Source organism: Antennarius striatus, chromosome 3, assembly GCF_040054535.1.
Source record: "Antennarius striatus isolate MH-2024 chromosome 3, ASM4005453v1, whole genome shotgun sequence".
Classification (NCBI taxonomy): Eukaryota; Metazoa; Chordata; class Actinopteri; order Lophiiformes; family Antennariidae; genus Antennarius; species Antennarius striatus.
The window spans coordinates 10,951,211-10,965,806 of NC_090778.1; the positions used below are offsets into that span (position 1 = coordinate 10,951,211).

General features: G+C 38.8%; 1 protein-coding gene across 1 annotated transcript in view; it reads right to left on the minus strand.

Moving 5' to 3' along the window:
* The window catches only part of LOC137592608 (protein unc-13 homolog B-like), a 99,184-nt gene that overhangs the window by 21,804 nt on the left and 62,784 nt on the right, over positions 1–14,596 (minus strand). The window contains exons 15-23 of the mRNA XM_068310880.1: positions 14,301–14,390; positions 13,262–13,402; positions 11,949–12,193; positions 11,358–11,443; positions 8,709–8,835; positions 8,233–8,329; positions 5,882–6,025; positions 2,250–2,327; positions 1,821–1,898 (exon numbers count right to left, since the gene is read on the minus strand). Coding sequence (XP_068166981.1) covers positions 1,821–1,898; positions 2,250–2,327; positions 5,882–6,025; positions 8,233–8,329; positions 8,709–8,835; positions 11,358–11,443; positions 11,949–12,193; positions 13,262–13,402; positions 14,301–14,390 — 1,086 coding nt within the window. The remainder of the gene's footprint in view (positions 1–1,820; positions 1,899–2,249; positions 2,328–5,881; positions 6,026–8,232; positions 8,330–8,708; positions 8,836–11,357; positions 11,444–11,948; positions 12,194–13,261; positions 13,403–14,300; positions 14,391–14,596) is intronic.

The following is a 14,596-nucleotide window of genomic DNA, read 5'->3' on the forward strand; positions in this document are numbered from 1 at the left end:
TCCTCTGACTGCAGCCATTAAAATGACCACAAAACCCCCGAATAAACAGCAGTTATTTTAAAATATAAAAACAAGGGTATTTAACAGTTGTTAATAAGTTCATCATGTTTCTGCTGACGCAGTCTACCCACCATGCCATCCTCTCCTTCATTGTCACTGATTGCCTGATGGAGACGATAAGAAAATGAAAACTAATCATAAAAACTATAATCAAAAGAAAATCTGAACAAAAAAGAGATCATGATTTGATTCCTACTAATATTACTACTACCGTAGCAGGACATGTTCTGGATTAACAGGGGATAAAAACTGGCTTTGGATGTGTCTTAGAGTAAAAACAAAAGCCCAAGTACGACATGCAAAGGCCTTGTTCTTAGCCAAGCAAGTTAACAAAAATGCATTTTGCTATGTTGTAATGCATATGAATACTGATAAAAAAATCTCTCTGTACTCTACCACAAACGCTCACATCTTATCAATATTAATGACAGTTCACAGCCCATCACACTCTTGTGACACTGATATTTGGCAACATTTCATCTCACTGAACATCATAGAAAAACATTACAACAGGTACTCCATAATACTGTTGAAATTCTCTTTTCGAAATACACGGTATTCCTAGTGGAACCAAGATTTCAAAATGAAGGCGTTCTTGACGTCTCTCAGCCGCACAGGAGGAAGGAGACGGTAGCAGTTCTGTCATAATGTCAGATTGTGAGATTTGTTGCGATTTACAAACAGACTCAGAACACAAAAAGCCTGATATTCAACTAAATCCTGATTAGAACAAATGTTTGTACTGGACTGCAGGAAAAGCCCAGGTAGCAGGTATGATGAAACGTAAAACAGAAAGCCATGTGCTTCCTGTGTGAATAAAATGACTGAAGTCATTGTATTCAAGCCAATCAATGAGGTTAGAGGTTGCTGACCCACCTCTTCATCAAACTCCTCAGGCTCCTCTTCATTCTCAAGCTTTTGATGAGAAGCAGCACAGTAGCAGAAAGCACAGTGGGTTTTTTTCCTTAAACATCACACATTCAATGGAAACATGGGAGTGAAAAATGGGAGTCTAGGGAGGAGGTGAAGCAGTTAATCTGTGAGTAGATTGGGATCAACATGAAACTAGACACGCTATTGGAGGGAAATGTCTTTACAGTTGACAGGAGGGAAGAGCGGGTTTGATGAACATGTTTACTGTCAATGTTTGTGTTCTAGGGGGCAACGGGGGAAAGGGGAGTGGGGGAAACCTCCACATACCCTCTCCTCTTCAGCAGCAAGCTGTCGACAGGAAGACACCCACTTATTCTGATTGCTCAAGCAAAATAAATATGAAATACACCTGCATCCTTTCAACTCTAGTTCTCTGACTTCAACACGGACCCCTAAAAAATATGTATGTAATAATTCCATGGAGAATGATGGGTTGGACCAAACAGGTTATATGTTTAGACAACAGCAACACTACTACTAATAATAACGCCCGCAATGTGCTGGCGACACAGTCAGGGTGCACTCCGCCTCTCACCCGTAGTATGCTGGGATAGGCTCCAGCAATACCCGTGACCGCACAGCGGATAAGTGGCTGAAGACGAGACGATTACTGTCGTCTCAATGTTCAAGAAAATGGATACGGGGATAACAATAATAATAGTAAAGAATAAAAACTCAAACATGTTTTTATTGAGTCACAGACAAAGACCTCAGCAGTGAGATCTATACCAGCATGCTGGCATGGAAAACACTCATCTGTGAGTGTATTAAAGACATGAATCCAGGGTTAGGGTTAGTCCAGTATGTGTGCACATGTTGTTACCCACCTGTTTAGCTCCCATGGACTCAAACATCTTCTCCAACAGGACCCTCATCTGCTGGATGTTGTTCATCAGCACGCAAGGCTGGAGGAAGGTGGATGAGAGAGACCACAGGTAGACACAAGTCAAGGAAAGGGCAGAAAAATAAAGTTATTTCAAGAAGAGAAAGTCAGGAAAGTCAAATAAAATGAAAAGACAAGAGCAAGAGTGAAAGAAAGAGGTCAAGAAAATGGTCAAGGGAAAAAATGCAGACAACAGGAAGATGAAAGAAGCAAAGAGAAAACAATAGAGATAGACGTTAAAGAGACAAGGAACAGGACAGCAGCAAATAAAATATTAATCTGGTGTGCACAGATTGCGCTACATTTCAAAGCCTCTCTAAATCAAAGATGAGCTCAGAGTGAAGCGGCAGCAGAGCGAAGCAGCAGGACTCACTATCTTTTCCTTATCACAGTAGGAGGGGAAGCTCTTGGCCAACAGGGCACAGTACTGCAGCAACACTTTGGTGATAGTCTGTCGAAACAAAACAACACACAAGTGGAACATATTTACACTGGAAACTTATGAATGAATGTAAACACTGTTGTTTACTCCTATAGCCTGAAATACTTAGTTTGTGACAATGCACATGCCCATATTTCTGCTGAAGGAGCAGCAGGTCGTCGGAAGTGAAGATGGTGAACTAATTATGTCACTTAGATTACAGGAATGTAAAATCAACAGAAACAAATTAAGACACAATAGAAGAGCAGTAAGTCATAACTGAGCATGTCCTCTCAGTACAGAGTCGAGTCAAGAATCAGAATGTTCCTGCGGCCGCATTTCCTTGAGTATGTCTCAAGTCATTTTTTAAGTATTCATAAGAAAATTACACCTAACTTAAAAAAAAAAAACCTGGCAATATCAATTCTTTTTCTTTTTCTTGTTTTTTTTTACTTTCAGTCTTTTCAATTCACGGCTAATAATAAACTATGAAAGGTGTGTAGCTTGGCAAGGCATCTGATTCTGAAGACTTCAATGTTTGTTTTTAAGATTCACTTTATTTGAATTGAAAGTTGAGTTTTCGTACCAAGTTTATCAACAGAAATACAAACTTTAAACTGTTCATAGCCTGGTATACATCATGTGGCTCACGTGCGTGGTGTGGAATGAATCAGGAGGGTCTAGATTAAAAACGATTTTGCTTTGTTACTGCATAAAACAACTGTACTGGGTAAGGTAAAGGTTTTTACACATTCTAGAACACAGTGTAACACTCTGGGTAACGCTCTGAATCTGGTGAATGAGGCTGGAGGTGTGGTTCAGAAGGTGTTTTATGTTGGAATGACATCGTTCTCCTTTGTCTGCAGTGGTTAGACCGAAGGAGAGCTGTGGCCATGTCAAACTCAAGGCTCGGTGGCCAAATGTGGCACAAATCATTTTGTGCGGCCTGCGAGAGCATAAAATGTCATTTTCTGAAAATAAATAGGTCAAAAGCATGCTTTGACCTGAAATTACATTTCCCACAATGCAGTAATTAAGCCCAGTTTAACTCTGACAAAAACATTTTGAACAATGTTAATGTCCTAACGTGTTTAAAAATATTTTTCTTTATTCACTTGGATAGTTTGATCCTTGATTGATGGACTTCTGTGGGTTTAAAAACCTGACAAATTGAAATGATTTATGTTATTACATGCAAACATATCTTTTCCGCGCAACTGTACTGTTGTATGTAACTTGATAATAAGTTCAGAGTTATTTTAAGGAATTATATTAAGGAGCAGTTCCATTTATTTTACATTACATTAAGTCACTTTTAGTTACATTAATAAGTTACATCTGGGTTCTCTCCGGTTTCTCTGGCTTCCTCCCACCTACAAAAACATGCGCTTCAGGTTAAATGGCCGGTCCCAAATGCTAGACTTAATAAACATGACGTTTATATTTCTTCAGAACTTTATTTGCTCTTGACGTGAGCAACCTAGGTCCGCCATGACAGCATCAATGTAACAGGCGCAACTCCAGCTCCTGTGTTCCCGTGTGTAAACCCCCCCCCCCACCTCATTTACCATAAAGCACCAAGTAGAGGAGCAACACCAAACTTCCCGTAGGTGTGAGTGTGTGTGTGTGTGTAGTTGTCTGTGTCTCCATGTGGCTGCGCGGTGCACTGGCGGTCGATGAGTTCACTGTTTCATATACGGCCTAAAAAGAAAACTATATTTATAGAATGAAAGTGATATGAAGGTCGATCAGCTTCACTGACAGCTGGTTGCTAAGGCTTGATGCACAGGGAAATGCTGTCCCGAAAAAAGAAGGAGGAAGAAAAAATTGTGTTTCTAAATATTCCAAATATATATATATATAAAGTAGTGCATATTTGCCGGTTGAGTTAGAATTCTGTCAGGGAGGGTAGAAAGCCTTTTAATGGGAAACTTGAATCCATGTTTGTTTACAATAAAACCTCTGCAGGGCATCTTAAATAATTCAACAAGTTCATTCATCAGCCTAAACAACAAAACTGTGCCTATTACCTCACAGGCTCTGAGGCTCACTGTGACAGATTTCCTTACTTTGGCTGAGTCAGCCAGACGGCCTTGTTATACTCATGCATTAAACACCTAGCCTCACAGCAGCTTCCTTCACTCAGTAGGTTTTCCTCTTTTTGTGTGACTCAGTGTCTCCCTTTACCCTCATTAGCTGATGTGTCTGTCTTCCCTGTCCTGTCACACTGAACTGCTAAATGAGCTGTGACTAGGCTGGCCTGAAGGGCTTGAAGAGACACGGAGGAAAAAGGTAAATGACAAAACAAAACAGGACATGGAGGGTGGAAAAATGAGGCAATGAAGTTGGAAAAACAGGCAATATATTGAGAGAAGACAGAGAAGTGATGTCGATGGAGGAATATCTGGGGACTCAGAAAACTAAGGACGAGGAGGGCAGTAATTAAGTAGACAGCAGGACAGTAGAAGAGTAGATGAAAAACAAACAAGACCAAAGACGGCGAGATGAAAAGGTAAAGCAAGAGATTAAGTGGTGGAAAATGAAAAGGGAGTCAAGGGGACAGAGGAATAGAAGGCATGGAGTGATGGCTTACATTAACCATTCTTTATTTCATGGGTCCAGTATTGATTGAGGCATCACATCAAGCACACACACACACACACACACACACACACACACACACACACACACACACACACACACACACACACACACACACACACACACACACACACACACACACACACACACGTGCACACACACACACACAAACGCACACCTTTCTGCACGGAATGGTTCATTAGACTTTGTCTAAAAGCAAAATGAGTTTCATTAACTTAAAAGAAAAAAATGTGAACCTCAAGGTTCACTAAATACACTGTTTATACTTTGATACCAAATACCTGAAGCACATCAATCCACATCTCAGAGGACCACAAAATTCAAAAGAGCCGCATTATGAACATCTTAATGACTCATGATTTAAAGCCTCGCAGGGGAAGGAGTTTTGATTCAACTCATCTATACATCAGTTATTTTTCACAACTGACTATATAACCCATTTGTCTGGCTGTTTTATTAGCTACCTGCATGCAGATCTATTGCAGACGGCAACATCCGTTTAATGTAGGAAGTGATGAACTGCAAAATGTTTGTAACACACACAAACAATCCCTGGACTCCTTGAAAACCTCCTCTAATGATTTTAGAACTATTTGAAAAGCCGAACCTGCGGTGGGAATTGGGAACCTGCGGACAAGCAACCTTGCTGGAAATTGTTTATCAAACTATGTCCAAAGCAAGAAACTACCTTAAGTGTACTTGTGAAGTGCAAAGCAAAGTATCTGGTCATGTCCACTATATAATTAGATACAGAAAAGACCGGAGTAGATACTTGAAGAAGTAGCTAATTAAAGAAAACTTATGCATAGTTTAAAGTGGGAATAACTTTCTAAAATAGTGTGTGTGTGTGTGTGTGTGTGTGTGTGTGTGTGTGTGTGTGTGTGTGTGTGTGTGTGTGTGTGTGTGTGTGTGTGTGTGTGTGTGTGTGTGTGTGTGCGTGTGCATATGTGTGTGTGTCCCACCTTGGCAAAGCGCCGGTTGTACTGACCCACCACGGTCGGGTCGGGGCAGTCCAACTTCCTGATGATCTCAAAGCTCTGGTTGAGCTGAGTGAAGATGTCCACCACCGAGCTGGAGAACAGAGCGTGTTCAGACGTCTGTTGGAACTGCATTAAAGAGCAAATTCAAAAATGTTAGACTGCATGGTTCTCTTTTACGATCAAAAGAGACATTCAATTACCATCTTTACTCTGCCATTCTCAATAAGTGCTCCTCTGCACTGACTCATACTTCCTCTCCTGCTCTACATTATTGTAGCTGTTCTGTAATTACTGTACTCTGCAGATTTCAAGGGACTCTGTCCATTCCAGTCATTATCATTCGCTGGAAATGTTGGTCATGTTGTGGGAAAGGACAGGTTATTGAACTTCATCAGCTACATGGCTCAAATGGAAATGGTACCCAAAGGGATGGTGTGGTGGCTTGTGGTATTAACATATTTCCCCAGTGAACACTGCTTTTACATCACATGGGCTTTCCTTCCTACTGCTAACCTATGGATCATAACAGGCTCTTTAAGAGACAAAGGGGATCATATTAAATGCTCCTCAGTGAAATCCATCCCTAATAGATTAAAACGAAGGTTCTATCAACCTGCTTATAAAACAGATGAGAAGGAGAGAATATGTATGCTGACTGAAATAATATCTTAACATTCTCTGATTGTCACTATACAGGATTTTTCCATAGTTTAAGCTGGTGTAGTCTGTTGGTGCACAGCAACACTTTTGCTCTATACATTTATCCATATATAAGATAAAAATAAAAACCAAGCATCACTCCTATATGTATATATGAGGGAAATACATAACAAAGATTGACAGGTCTAACAGCATCCTTGATAATATGCAATGTCTGTGCCCATTCTAGAGTAAAGGCAAGTCATCTACTGTATAATGACCAGGAAAAAGTACATGTCTGCTATTATCAGCACCAGCCATGAGCTACAAGCCTCCAAAGAAACCTCCCAGTGCAACAAAACCGTTTCTTTCATATGAGGTGCAGCTTTGGGACCATCAGAAGGTAGAGAGATAAAACCTGCCCTTCATCCTGATGATATGACACTGAGATGACCAAAAAGAGAACTGGATGAGTTGGAACATCCAAAAGAAAAGAAAAGTTTATAATAGTGAAGCTGTCTTTCATTTTGTTTCAACCTTATCATCGACATCTCAATTTCTAGATGTTAACAAAAATGTCAGGATGTGGCTGCTATCTTGAGCTTAGACGTTCTTTGTAATGAAGTAGATTTTACATAAAAATAAACTACACTTAGATTTAATGTTCCGAAGTGTTAATTACTAGCACTGACATTGTTTTCCTGTGATTTATGGGTATTGTAGCTTAGAAAACAGACATAGCATAATTTTTACTACCGGTAATTAAACATCTGGTAAGGGAATTCTTTTGCTCAATAGGAAAAATGACATTTCATGAACATAAATATGCTAAATTTACTTCCAACCAGACGAGTGAATGGAGGCAAAAATATCCACAGTCAACACAACAGCCTGTAACACTTCTTGAACACTGATAATAAATAGTCCAGGCAGAGCCAGAGACCAGGAAACAAAATCTCTGTATTAAACTTTACAAACAAAAAAATAGCAAAGATTCACGTCTTACAGTGTGAATACTCACCGTCTCTCTAATTGGATGACGAATCAATGCAAGATTGGTTATCCTCAAGGCTGACAGACAGACGTGTTAGTCAATAGTCCAAACCCTACTGGTTTTTCAAGGAATTTACCTCAGTTAATTTATATTTTGACGCGTCCACTCAAAGTTTTCATCTGTTAAGTGTGTAGTTCACAATGTAAGTTCACAGCTGGTGAAAAGACTGCTGTCTGGAAGTTGAAGGACTCCCGTAGACTCATTAGGATGCAAGAAGTCTATGTAATCACAATAGAAATAAAAATGATAACAAACAACTGGGACTGTTGTATGGATAAACTTTGTCTGATCAATTTATATTTCAGCAGATTTTGGTCCAGAACTTCATCAGTATTTTTTTTATAATTTAGTTGTTCTTTTATTACTGAACTTTAACCACTGTTATAATTCAGTGCAGTTTGTTAGCGCACCGTAAAACATCGACTGTGATGTGTTGCTAAGTAACCACAAGATGCTGAACATCGTCACAAGATGAAAAAGCATCTCACTCTGTTGTATTCTTTCAGTGGATATTAAAAAAAAAAAAGAATCAAATCCTGTCTTTTTTATGAAAACTAAAGACAGTTTATAAGTCATGAAGTTGAGAAGAGTGTCAGAGAATAAAGATGAAGCCCCGCTCGTTACTGTTTATCAGACTCACTCCTTCTCTCTTGTCTCTCTCCAGGGCACCGTGCATGAACTCCATCGACACCTCCTCGTTCTCAGCCAGCCAGGCCAGGACAAACTGGAGGAACCACCTGGAACGAAAACAAGATGCAGACACACGTTTGAATCTTCCCTCAAATAACTCTCCAATTATTTTGATTTATCTGAAGTACATTATTTGTGTTGTCTCATAGTTGAAGCTTATGGCTTTTTAATTTAATACTCTCATTTTCACCTTGTTCTGAAAGGCTCTGTGACATTAAATGTGTCATGATTATTAATGCTATTACCATTATTATCATCCTTAGGTCCAAAGCTATTTAATGATGCTGAGTTTACAGGTAATCTATTTAATTACGCATGTAACTACAAGTAGATAATCAGCTGATGAGCAGAAATAACGGATAAAACAAGTGTGTAGGAGAGAAGGTGAGACATGCAGACATAGCAATGGGTTCATGTTTGTCTTACGCTGGGTACTCAGGCACAGTGTCTGTGAAGGCAGGCAGGTCCTTAACATACTCGTTGTAAAGCCACTTGACCTTGAAGTGTAGGTTCATGTAGTCGGCAGTTTTACACAGCTTATGTGTCTCATGTTCTATAAAAACGACAACCAGACACACACAGAAACAAATATGAACACGCACCACCACCATGTATCTCTTGAGGTGTGTTGAAGCCGCTGCTGTTGAATAATCACTTCCTGTCTACCAGGAAACATTTTTTTTGTTATCATAGGTAGTGGCTTGATTATCACAAAGAGCAATAGATTATTATTATTATAATATAATTATTATATTAATATTAATATTAAGATTATATTATTATTAATAATAATGCCATCATTAAATTACAAATATAATAAAACATTTCCAAATAATGCAGTCCATGGACCTCATAGTTCATCTCCATGGACTATGAGGTTTTCAGATGACATTGTGATCTGCAGTGAGAGCAGGGAACAGGTGGAGGAGAAGCTAGAGAGGTGGAGGTTTGTCCTGGAAAGGAGAGGAATGAAGGTTAGCAGCAAAAAGACAGAGTACATGTGTGTGAATGAGAGGGACCCAAGTGGAAGAGTGAGGTTACAGGGAGAAGAGATCAAGAAGGTGGAGGATTTTAAGTACTTAGGGTCAACAGTCCAGAGCAATGGAGAGTGTGGAAAAGAGGTGAAGAAGCGTGTACAGGCAGGATGGATGCTAAAGACAGTGTCAGAGACAGTGTCACTGAGGAAAAGACAGGAGACAGAGCTGGAGGTAGCAGAGATGAAGATGCTGAGGTTCTCTCTGGGAGTAACCAGGATGGATAGGATCAGGAATGAGTACATCAGAGGGACAGCACATGTTAGAGGTTTTGGAGATAAAGTCAGAGAGGCCAGACTGAGATGGTTTGGACATGTCCAGAGGAGAGATAGTGAATATATTGGTAGAAGGATGCCGAGTTTTGAACTGCCAGGCAGGAGGCCAAAGAGGAGGTTTATGGATGTAGTGAAAGAGGACATGAAGGTAGTTGGTGTGAGAGAAGAGGATGCAGAAGACAGGGTTAGATGGAGGCAACAGATTCGCTGTGGCGACCCCTGAAGGCAAAATACAGGGGGGGAGGAGGAGGCTGAAGAATTTGTTTTAGATGTTTCTCTATACTGATGTGTGATAACCTGCACAAAAGAAGAAGGCAGCCGAGGCAAACTTTTATGGACTTAATTCTTTTTTTGTTTTTTTTACTTTGGCTCATAATTAGAAAGTCTAATTTATTAGTGTGAATTTTTAATGCCCATGTTTGTAGTTTCTCAGCAGAATCTCAATAATAACTGGATTTATTGATATACATATTTTTAATTAAATAAAAAAAAAAAAATTAAACAATATAAATGACTCCAAATAATCACCAAAACAAATATAAAGATTCTCTCACAATCCCAAACCACACATATTATGTCTTTGTTATGAGTGTCATCCACTTACAATCAAGAAGGGAAGGGAAAAGCCGAAAAGAGAAGAAGATCTCAAACTTATATGTTTATTTTTTAATTACCATGATCAAAAAAATCAAATAAATTTCCAATGAGGGTGAAGAATAAAGAACAGTGAGAATATGGGTGGAGTCAGTGGCAAAACGCTCTAAAATAAAATAATAAAACTGTCAGCACCAAAGTTCTAAGATGACCGAGTGTCCTGGAAGGATACTGAGCTGTATGATCTATAGTTAATAATACATCGGCTGTGAGATCATTAACGTTGATGAGGGTGTATTTCAAAATCCAAAAACAAACAAGGTGACTGAGGTCTTCTCATTAAAAAGCTAAGCAAACCCATTTTTCTTTCAGATCTTGAGGTTACAAACCCCTAAATCATCCATCATTTTAGACACACACACACGCACGCACGCACGCACGCACACACACATACATGCGCGAGCGCAAACTCACACACACTCACACACACCTTCTTACCAGCATAGAAATCAACTTTGCGGATGCGAAACGTGGAGGGAGCTGAGATGGTGACAGAAATACAAAAAAAAAAAACAATGAGAGTTTGGAGAATAACTGAGACAAAGAAGTCCGATAAAGCAAAAATCAAAAAGAGACCAATTTTAGAGAAAGTAAGGAAATGCTGGAGACAGAAAGCACAGGTGGAGAAAAGACTGACAGACTGATGACTTAGCTGCACAATACAACATCACAACACACAGTTACACATACATTTTCACTTCAAACTCACAGTATATAGAATTCTAGAACTTGTTCCTGGGTGCTATAGTTTCTACAAGTCTTATATAAGACAGTCAAAGCCTCAGCATCACTGTTACCACAATGACTGCAGGGACTTTACCAGCACAAAACTTTAATGGCTTTTACTTTATTTCTGCCACATACTTTTAATAAAGAATTTACTTATATTGAAGCACATATATGATTAATGCACTTTCTCGCTACTATCTGTATCTGCATTTTGTTTGTCCATGACCTCACCGTTGCTCCTGCGATATTGCTCAATTCTATGCAAAACTAGAAGAGATGTTGGCAAAAAGAAGAGAGTTGATGACAAAACAGACAGGATTTGCAAGACTCTTCATGTTAATTTTTCTCTCCCACATACTGTATACGGAGACATACAATCTTACCCTCCAGGGCGTATTTCATGTCTTGAGCAAACAGCACCCACATGACCTCAGCGCTGACTTTACCCACATTGAGTTCCTGAGGAAACCTGAACGAGTAAAAGAAGTCAGGGCTCAGGACAAGACTGACAGGAAATCACGGGTGACTGCACCGCTGTTGAAGTATGTGAATAAACTGCTTCTACTTTATTTGCATTAAATATTGATACACATATGATAATGTATACTCTGTTCTTTTCTCAGTGAAAACTAAACTTCACAAAACACATTTTATCTTTTTTGAACAATTCAGATTTTGTACTGGAAATTTGCATTCCCATATTTCAGTCATTTTATGTAAGAATACCGCAAAACATGAGATGACAGCGAAAAAGCTAAATGGATTTCAGATTTGATTTGGAAACTTCCAGGAATGAGGATGTGATAAAGGATGTTATAAGTATTCTAAGTATTTTAAAACACATTTAATGACTTTGTGTCATTACAAATAGTTTCTTGGACATAAGCTGGTAAAAAAATGACAAGGAATTATTATAAAAAACTACATGTGAAATAAAAGTTAACAGACAAGCGAATCCATAAATCACTACTGACTGGTTGATGGTAGGAGTGTAGCAGTTCTTGTCCTCCTCGATAATCGACACGATGAGTGTGATGAGTTTAGGCCAGAAGTCCAGATTCTGAATACTAGGACCCTGCTCTTCCTGCTGGCTCTCCTCTTTCTTTTCCTCCTCTTCCTCTTCCTTCTCATCTTCTTCATCATCATCATCATCATCATCATCATCATCATCCTCTTCGCCTTCCACTTTTTCCTTCTTCTTTTTCTTCTCAGGCTCAGGCTGCAAAGAGAACAACGAGGGAAGAAGAAAAGATGTGAGAATCTTTTTGGTGGACATGATATTTTACACATTTGTGTAATCAGATGTTCAGAAAGTTCAAAATTCAAATCTGTTGCAATTGCAAAACAACAACAATTTCAAAAGACAATGTGCACTTAATTATTGAAAAATCACAAAATTATTCTTCCACTGTAATAAGAGGATTTTTTTGAAGTGTTCTGGCTTTATGTTTACTGTGAAAAGGTTCTGCATGCCCTATAAAGTCAGAATTATTATGCAAACCATTGTGAATTAATACCAAACACAGTCCATATTAATGGTTTAGACACAAGTCATGAATATTTGTGGATGCAGGTAAAAAAAGTTCTGCAGACAGTTACTTCCCTGATGGATTGGTTCACCAATTGAGGCAAATTATAAAAATGAAGTAAGAAGTAAGATTTACAGTACAGTATATACAGTAGATATTTCACTTTAGTGATTTGTATCATGAAGCACCTAGCAATAACTTACAGCACCAAAGCTCGCAGTTCAGAATATGAAACTGTGGAACACACCTAAAGACAAAAACCTGCATCTTAAATTTTGTGGGTGTTTGGGTGCTGACGATGGTTTAACCCTTCAACCTGCTTCTGGTCTTCTTTAAGCATTGATTAAGAATCTGCTTGAAATCATAAAATAGAAATACATTTTTTGATATATAAATATTTATAATAATGAATAAATTCAGACAGTAAGGAGTTACCTGTGCCTTATACAGAGTTCATTTTACCTCAAGAAAGTAGTGCATCCCTGGGATGCGCTTCAAGAAAATTTGTGCATACTGCCTCACCTCAATCTGTGCTTCCTAATCAAAGAACACACTGCTTCACACCGTAGAAAAGCTGACCAAAAGTTCTGATCAGCTTTCATAATTTTCTGCAGGGATGTCTGATGTAAAGTAACCTGCTAACATTAACTAACTGCTAACGCTAACTAACATATCCTGTAATGAGATTATTTTCTTTGAGCCATGTCTACAGCGCTTCTAATGTCATACCTAAAACACGTCAATGATTCTCAACTCACCGGCTGGACAGCAGGCTGGAATTGATGGTTAAACAACTCCAGACAGTTGTTGAAGATGTATTCATAAGTCGAATTCAGACAAGCTTTGACACAGTCCCGCACCACGTTAGCTGCCCTGGGAGGACTCTGCAGTTCCAAGACCTGCAATAGTTTTCAAACAGAAACATCAGGTGTGATTTCCCTGAAAACACACAAACATCCATGTGTTCTTAAGAGATACTGGAAGCAAATATGTTATCATGTTGGTCAGGTACTGTACATCATCAGAGAAATAAGATGTCAAAAGAGAAAACTGGGAAGCATATCCTTGAAATTGAAGTTATACAGCTTTCATGCAATATTCCATATATGTAAATAATCACGAGGTCTAAGTAGGTCACCATAAATACACCAAGAAAGGTGACATAAACAGAAATACTTAGACAGATTTAGGCCAAAAGTAAGATTGAAAGCTCTTTCACCCTTCTTTCCAAACTGAAATAGAAAATATATACACATTAATATATGAAAACATAAACACACACAAACACACAGGCACCCACACAGATCCACGACCTTTCATCTGTCCTCCACTGTGGAATCGATCTCCTTATAAACAGACCTGAACTCAGTGGCACAAGCTGACTCTAAGAAACATTAGTCAGAGGCTGCAATCAATCCTACAGAACTGCAGTTTAACTGTGTGTGGCAACAATGTTATTTATCCGGCTGGATAAGCACTAGTTCACCCATGAAGTCTACATTTGGCCTCCTGATGACTTCATTTCACAGAATGGTGAGAAGCTGCAACTGTCTGTCCAAACTTAATGTAGTCTGAGCTATAAAAAAATATAAGTAATTTTTACTTTATCTTACAATCTAATTCGTAAACACACACATTCTGATTTGTTCATTAGACCAATGACAGGCTCTGACCTGACGGGGAGACCCCCACCCACCTTTAGAAGTAGACTCTCCCTTAATCTACAGGAAATATAAAGTAACTGGGTATAAAGTTTGACTGGCGACATGAGCCTACAAACAGATTTTTATTTCAAACCTTCATCCTGAAGAAAGTGATGCTTGTCAGGAGATCCACTGTCGACTTGAGATCATGGAGGCGAGCCTTGCTGCTGGCCGGAAAGTTGTTCTTAAGGTAAAGACAATGATGATGAGTGTTTTTGGAAGAATAATATTGGGTTTCTTACAGATGACAGTATTTTTACTGGCTGCATTTTAGTGAGCATATTGAGCTCAGTAGTTACTAATTTCAAACAGTTTAGAAAAGAAAAAGTTAAAACATTTGAGTGGCTGATAATGGAGTATTCTTAACATCAAGAACATTTTGGAAGAAAC